The sequence below is a fragment of the Centruroides sculpturatus genome, unplaced genomic scaffold (genome assembly GCF_000671375.1).
Source record: "Centruroides sculpturatus isolate CEXI.00-Female unplaced genomic scaffold, Cexi_2.0 scaffold76, whole genome shotgun sequence".
Lineage (NCBI taxonomy): Eukaryota > Metazoa > Arthropoda > Arachnida > Scorpiones > Buthidae > Centruroides > Centruroides sculpturatus.
This window is the reverse complement of record NW_019384451.1, coordinates 734,483-742,441: the sequence shown is the minus strand read 5'-3', so window position 1 is coordinate 742,441 and position 7,959 is coordinate 734,483. Positions and strand designations below refer to the sequence as shown.

The following is a 7,959-nucleotide window of genomic DNA, read 5'->3' as shown; positions in this document are numbered from 1 at the left end:
CTGTGGCCGCCAGCGCCAGAGATCCTGAACACTGTCTGGCAACACTTGCCAAGATCACGAACTCTGTCTGGCAACACTTGCCAACAAGAGTGGCTGGCAACGTCAAAAAAAAAAAAGGCGCGAAAGTTCGTTGGATTTTGTCCGGGTGTTGCCCGAGGATGTCTGTGACAGTTCTAACCTTTTCTAATAAAGTTCTTTTTTGTTACTGTTCGTGTTTGCCTGCTAATGTTAGATCTAAACATCAGTAGGATTGAATGACAAAATCTCTTATACGCTATTACTGCTTGTTTATTTTTTTGAAATTTTCTCATAATTATTTATTATAATTTTAATACATTTTAAAAATTTAATTAAAATTATATTAATATTAAAATATCTTAATTTGTTAAAAATACCGTCGGATAAATAATTTTATTTTATTTTATGAGATTATTTAATAAATGTGTCAAAAGCGAATATTTGACCGTTTGGTGCGCTGAGATCTACGACGTGTCATTTAGAATTGCGGAAAATGGCGACGAAGCATAAGGATGATAGTAAACATCACTCGTCGTCTCTTTTATTACAGCCTCCTCGTTCTGGTTTTTCTTGGGATCCGATGAATAATAGTGCCATACTGATGCCTATTGGCCAGAAAGAAGAATTATTATCAGAAGGTATGAACTCGTCTTCTTCGCCTTTAAAATAAGGCTATTGATGATAATACAGACGAATTGCCATATTTTAATAAAAGTTATATCTTCAATAGCCTTATTTTAATGAAAACTTTTAAAATTGATAACCTTATTATCATGCGTTATTTACCAGTGAGGCTGTGAATATGTCATTTTATGGGATTTCTAAAATTCTGGTTGATGTGGTTTATTACTTTTAGGTAATTTGTACACACATACAAACAAACAAAAACTATGTAAAAGTAACTTACAAGTTTACTTAATTGAAATTTATTCATATATTCACATATGTAAGTTGATTTGGTTTGAAGATAACTGATGTGATTTAATGTGAGAATTGATGATAAATGAATCATTTACTAGTATTTTAAGGATTTAATTTCTGTGCTAGTGTTGACTTTAAAGCTAGATTTTATCTTTGACTTATGGTCTAGGCTATTTATTCAATTTCTTTAGACTTGTATTGTTGCCACTCCCACATGACAGAATAGTATACATAAAAAAGGAGAAAATATTTATTATATTTATACATAATGCATAAATATTTGTGAGTGAAAATTGTAAGAAGCATCTCCTAACACATCACAGAGTTCAAAAACAAAAATTGGAAATTCTAACAAACTATAAAGGGTGCTATGTAAATTTAAAATGGCAAGTTTGTGTACAATTTACATAGACATTAAATGATGTCTTATGCGAATTGTATTAATCGGATTTTAAGAAAGAAATCCAGCTAATATTACAGGTATACCTCGACTTACGTCGCTTCGAGTTACGTCGTTCCCGATTATACGTCGTTTGTCAAAAAAAGTATATGGAAAAATAAAAATCAAGTTTAAGTCATTTTATTCGACTTTGTCTGTCCCCCACAAATATTGAAGTCGTAATATCACTAGAAAAGTGTTTAAAGCACATAAAATCATATTAAAAAAAATATACATTTACAAGTATGTACTGTATTTACAGTACATGCATTCGTAAATTTAGATTATTTTTTTCTGTACTATATTAAAATCTAAAATTTATTTGTTGGTAAGCTTAAAATAGATCCTTATTAACCATATATTATTAAAAATGCATTAATAAATAAAATACAGAACTGGGAATGGTAATTTATGGTTTAGCCTAGTGACAAGTAGTTTCAGAGACAAGTAAATTCGACTTACGTCGCCTCTCCTGGAACCAATTACCAACGTAAGGCGAGGTATAACTGTATTATTATTGGAGGCCCTCCAGTGGCTGAACGGTTCCATTTCCTGAACACTGGGAGTTCAGTCGTGGGTTTGTGCCTCATTCGGATGGGCTGGCCATGTGGAGTTTTCCGGGTTTTCTCCATGTCTGTAATGCCTGAATAGGTAGAGGCAAGTTACCCTTAGAAAGGCCTCCCAGAAGGCATCTGCCTAAGCAGATTGCCCAAGTGTTGCATTGCCATTATCAAACAAAGTTTATTATTATTGGATTGTGTTTGCAGTCTCTAGCATTTAATTCCCACTTTCTAGATTTTATTGTTTTTAAAGAAAATTCAACAACAATAATTGTAAATGACTGCAGGTATACTTTTTTTTCAACAACATTATAAGGAAACAATGTTAAATGAGAATTTGCTGTACACTATTAGTTGCAGTTTTTGCCAAACGGTAAAAGAGAGGAAAAAAAGAATTATGATATACCGAATAAAAAATAAAGTGTACCCTGAAGTTTTGAAAAACAAAATTAGTCACAGCACTTAAAAATTGAGATATTAAACTCAGCATTATTTTATTAATTTTTTTAATAAACATAAACATGCTATAAAATTTACATCGTCATTAATTATCATCTGATTCTGTGTAGACTTTTTTAAGTAATAAATAAAATATTGTAGTTTCTGTTGCAGTAGTAATTTTTTAATGCTTATAAATATAGAAAAACATGAATAATCAAGCATTTAAGTATTTGATAAGATTTAAGTCTAACTCTAAAGTAAAAAGACCTGTTATTGCATTCTTTTAGGTTTGTTCATTAAAGATCTCAAGATAAGTGTTTAAAGCAGGGGTGTCCAACCTTTTTGTTTTTCTGGGCCGCATTGGAAGAAGTCAAGGAGTTTTGGGCCACAAGTATATATTATATATACTTGTGGCCCAATATACAAGTATATTTAAGGATTAACACGTCTAGATTATAATAATAAGTATTAAATCTTTATCACGAAAAAGGATATTTTAAAAAATTACTTCTACAGACACTTTCAATTTTTACTTAGAATTAGATAAATTCATTTATTATAAAAGAGACAAACGAAAATTTATTTTAAAAACAAATATTTGTTTTATTTGGGTCTCTAATTAATAAAAAGCGACGAAACACCATTTTAAAGTGCATTTTTATTCAACTAATATATTTAGGCTATAAATAATATGTAGTCCAAGAGATAGCCAATGCATCAAATGATAATTTCTACGTCAAAGAAGAAAAAAAGTACCCACATTTGGCGCAATGTAGCCAAATCTTCCAACGTTGGAAGAAATACTAAATAAAGCTGAAGTTGTGACTCAAAGGATTATAGACCCAAATGCGGGGAAAGGAGAGAAGATAAAGAAGTGAGAAAGGTTGAAAAATTAAAGGTCAATATTTGCAAAACAAAAGATCTATTTAAACTCTCTCACTACTTTTTATATTTTGTCCTTTTTCTCCTTTCCCTCCTTCCCCCAAATTTGGGTCTACACTCCTTTGAGTCACAACTCCAGCTTTATTTAGTAATCCTTCCTCATTCACACAGCTCCAAATATTTGAAAATATTTCTTTTCCACTCAAAAATAAAATATGAATAAAGGTTTTCGACTTTGTGAAACTTCTTTTTTGAGTTTATGCGGTTGAAAAAAATAAATAATAAAAAAAATTAAAACATTTGTCGGTTTTGTTTACACGTTTATTGGGCCGCATTGGAACTTGCCTTGGGCCGCATGCGGGCCGCGGGTTGGACATCCCTGGTTTAAAGGTTCTTAAAAATTACTTAATTTTTAAGAGAGAAAATGGGAACTATAAACAATGTTCAGATAGATTAGTTGATTGTATAAAACTTTTTTTAAAGTGATAGTTACAAAAATAAAATAATTTGATTTAAAATATTTAAATACTTTCAATCTGACAATATGAATTGAATATGAATGTTTATTGGAACACATTAGATAAGTAATAGTGTAAGAATCGGTTTTAATTAACTTTTTATAGTTATTCTATGATAATCTAAATATCCATAATGTTAAGCTGATATTTATAAAAGTTGACTTAATTTCAATGTAATAAACAGGTGGTGACAAATATTGTTATTCTACAATGAATACACACAAATTAATTTATAACCCCACTTAGTTTAATTTAAGAAATTTCTTCTGTTGTTATTAAATAAATATTTTTATTTTTTGTTAAATTTTATTTTGTCTTCATATTTTATCATTGTCTTAATAGCTATGATTGATCTATGTTAAAATATATTTGTGATAACTGAATATAAATATTATTTATTGAAAGCATATCTTTGTGTAATAATGAAATAAAATATATTTCAACATATATTCAGACTGTACTCCTTCAATATTATGACACACACATCTTATATTGCTGAGAACCAACTTTATTGCTTTAAACAAATGTTTTCAACCTGATCAACAGGCCATTGTCAGGTTTCAAATTCTCTGGAACGTTTACGATCGTTCTATATTCGAACAAATATGCAGTAAAAAATTTAAATTCAAAGAGGTTTGAACATTTCATCAAAATACCAAAATTTACAAAAATGCAACAAACACTATAAATATATGAAAGTGAATGAATTAAAATAAATAGAATTAAATTAAATAAAAATACAAATATATTAACATAATATATAGAATTATATCGACCATGCATTATGTATTAGATTTTAATGAGCTATTCCTGATCATATACTTCCAGGCCAATGGTAAAACTGTGGCATCCTTGTAATTTAAACATTTGCCAGTATGGCTAAATTTATATATTTGAAACTTTTCTAAACTCAATGCTACACTATTTGGTTTTGCAAAAAAACACAAAAGCAGCAAAGAGATCATACCAGTAGTTGAGAAGTGTAAGGGTGCAACTATGCAGATGCGAATTTAGAGAGAGCGAGAGGTTGTGAGCGATTTAGTTTTCGCAAAGGAAAACCATGCACAAATGCAAAGCGAGAAATAACGCTGGCGAGAGCGAATTTCTGGTTCTCACACATATCTGACAGGTTTTGATATTTATCGCTTCTCGCCACATATTCTCGCTCGCTCAGAAAATTCACTCTCTCGCATCTACATAGTCGCACCCTAAAGGGCTGGAGAAACGCTTGCATAGATATTTATCTGAACAGATTGAGAATGATCATTTTATTACAAAGAACCCAAAAAACTTAATAAATGAACTTCAAGCCCTATCTTTAATGGATGAGGAGATTAGATTAGTCGTGGACTTCGAAAGACTGTATCCATCCATGTGCAGATAGAACCCAGATGTGTCAGTCTTTCCTAAGATATGGAGCTACTTGCAAACCTGGTATGTTTTCATTCATTCTTCAGCTTTGAGGCAGAATCTATAAACAAAGGAAAGGGGTTCCGATGGGCAGTCCGATTCTGCGAGTTAGTTGTACACAAATTAGAACGTATTACTATTATGAATTTTAGGGAGGACATAATCTTATACAAAAGATGTGAATGATGTACTCATTTTATGGAGGAAAGGTAGAAGAATACATTTTTTGAATGAGAGAAGAGATGGCTTAAAACTTAAATTGGAGCAACTTAGTACAACCAAAGTGTATTTTTTTAGGCATTGACATTTCATTCAATAATGGTTCCTTAAGCACAAAGGTAAACATCAAGCCCATTTATGACCCATTATGCATTCCTTCATCCTCCAATGATCCACATACAAGCTTTCAGCATTTAGATCTCTAATTAGAAGGGCATTCCATTATTGCTCTGTGTACAACAGGTTACAAGAGTTAGATATGATTAGAACTGTTGCTAGGACATTGGGATTTGGAGCAAAGGTCATTGAGGGATTAATAAGTTCTTACTCAGATTCTAGTAAAAAAGATGATGATGAAAACTATGAACAATAATGTTACTTACAACACACACAGTTCACTTACAACAGAAGCATGTCCAATATTATGAAAGAAATGGCAGATGACAAGAACATAAGATTACTGTACTGTACAAAAGGGCTTCCACAGTTTATAACTTGCTTAGAAATGACAAAGATATGATCAAGAAGGAAGAACAATCTGGGGTATACAAGATACCACATAAAAATGATCAATTAGATCTGAACAAGGAGTATGTAGGTGTCACCACCAGTAACCTCAGCAAAAGACATTAGGAGCAAATGTATGATGTGAACAAAGTGCAATATTCTATAGCACTATCCAGAGTAGCACAATCAGATGTTTCAGTAGTTGAATGGGCTGAGGCGAGGATTGTTAAACCAGTGCACTCATTGCCTCTAGCATTGAGTTTAGAAAAGTTTCAAATATATAAATTTAGCCTTACTGGCAAATGTTTAAATTACAAGGATGCCACAGTTTTACCATTGGCTTGGAAGTATGTGATCAAGAATAGCTCATTAAAATCTAATACATAACGCACGGTCGATGTAATTCTATATATTATGTTAATATATTTATATTTTTATTTTATTTTATTTTATTCCATTCTATTTATTTTAATTCATTCGGTTTCGTGTATTTATAGTGTTTATTGCATTTTTCTATATTTTGGTATTTTGATGAAATGTTCGAACCTCTCTGAATTTGAATTTGTTATTGCATATTTGTTCAAATATAGGATGGTTGTAAATGTTCAGGAGAATTTAAAATCTGATGATGGATTAAGGAAAGTTGGTTCTCAGCAATATAAGATGTGTATCATAATATAGTCGATTCCATTTAATTGGGGCAGCTGCTTTATTGGGCCACTGGTTAATTGGAGCAGGCACTTTATTGGGCCAAATCTCAAAGAACAGAAACCATACTAATAAATTAATACATAATTTAAATGCTTAATTGGGACATTAGCAGAAAAGGAGTTTAGCAATTTTTGATATATTTTAGGGATCTTCCGAAAATGTCAACATTATGCACACTTATAGCATGTAGACCTAATGGTTGGGGGAGACAAAGCAATTTTGTGTTATGCTTGGATGGTTCGGTCTTTCTGAAGGGATCAGCATAGTAGGACATAACACACCGGGATCCCATCTGAAGCGGACCTGAATGTGAGCTACTTACCTTGCTCCAGATTGGACTGGACAGTCCCCTCAGGAATGAGGGGGCAAAGACCCTCAGACAATTTTTCAGTCTCTTGATCAAGTTGGAAGACATCTAGAGTTTCCTTGGAAGGTGTTGTATGCATGATTTTGTCTAGACTTGGACAGCAGCCATTCGATTGTTAGGACCAGCATCTGGAGATGGCAAATTCTACAGACGCTCTCGCCAAAGTGACCCATCTCCAGGTAAAAGAAGCTGTGCTCAAAGAAAGCCCTTAAGGTAACTTTCGGACAAACCCGGACATGTTTTAACTAAAAATTGAGGAAGGAAAGATTGTGTGATCAGGAACAGATCGAATGGTTAACCCTTGCGTATGTCACTACTAATATTTGGCAACACTAGCATGATGCAAATCGGTTATCTATCGTCATGAGTCTGACATATTTATAGTAAAATATTTTATGTATTTTGATTTAATAAAGCATTAAAATAGGCCTAATTATTATTTTTTACCTACTTATTTATTTACTTATGTATTACATGTTTTATTTTAGAATTTATTATTAGTTTGTTTAATTGGGGCAGCTGCTTAATTGGGCCAAAATGGATTAGTCCTAAAATGTCCCAATTAAGTGAAATCAACTGTATTTAATAAAATATATTCATAAAAAATAAATAAAAAATTTTGTTCTCTTTATTGTGTATATTTTATTTATCATACTTCCTTATCAAGAATTTGATAAATGAAATATACAAGGTCTGTTCAAAAAGTATCGGACCTTTGGTCGGCAAAAATAAATTTATTGACTTTGAGGAACAAAACCCTAATCCCCTTCAAAGTAGTCTCCTTGGTAATGTATACACTTCTCCCAGCGTTTCTGCCATTGCTGGAAACACTGCTGGAACGCATCTTTTGGAATGGTTATCAGCCGGTCCGTCGCATTTCGCACGATGTCTTCTCTCGACTAAATTTGGGTTCCTTTTAGCGGCATTTTCAGCTTGAGAAATAGCCAAAGGTCACACGGAGCCATG

At 32.0% G+C, this 7,959-nt stretch overlaps 1 protein-coding gene across 1 annotated transcript in view; it reads left to right on the top strand.

The window, feature by feature from the left end:
- Positions 1–453: 453 nt before the first annotated feature.
- The window catches only part of LOC111620551 (SEC23-interacting protein-like), a 66,868-nt gene continuing 59,362 nt past the window's right edge, over positions 454–7,959 (top strand). The window contains exon 1 of the mRNA XM_023362483.1: positions 454–656. Coding sequence (XP_023218251.1) covers positions 512–656 — 145 coding nt within the window. The 5' untranslated portion in view covers positions 454–511. The remainder of the gene's footprint in view (positions 657–7,959) is intronic.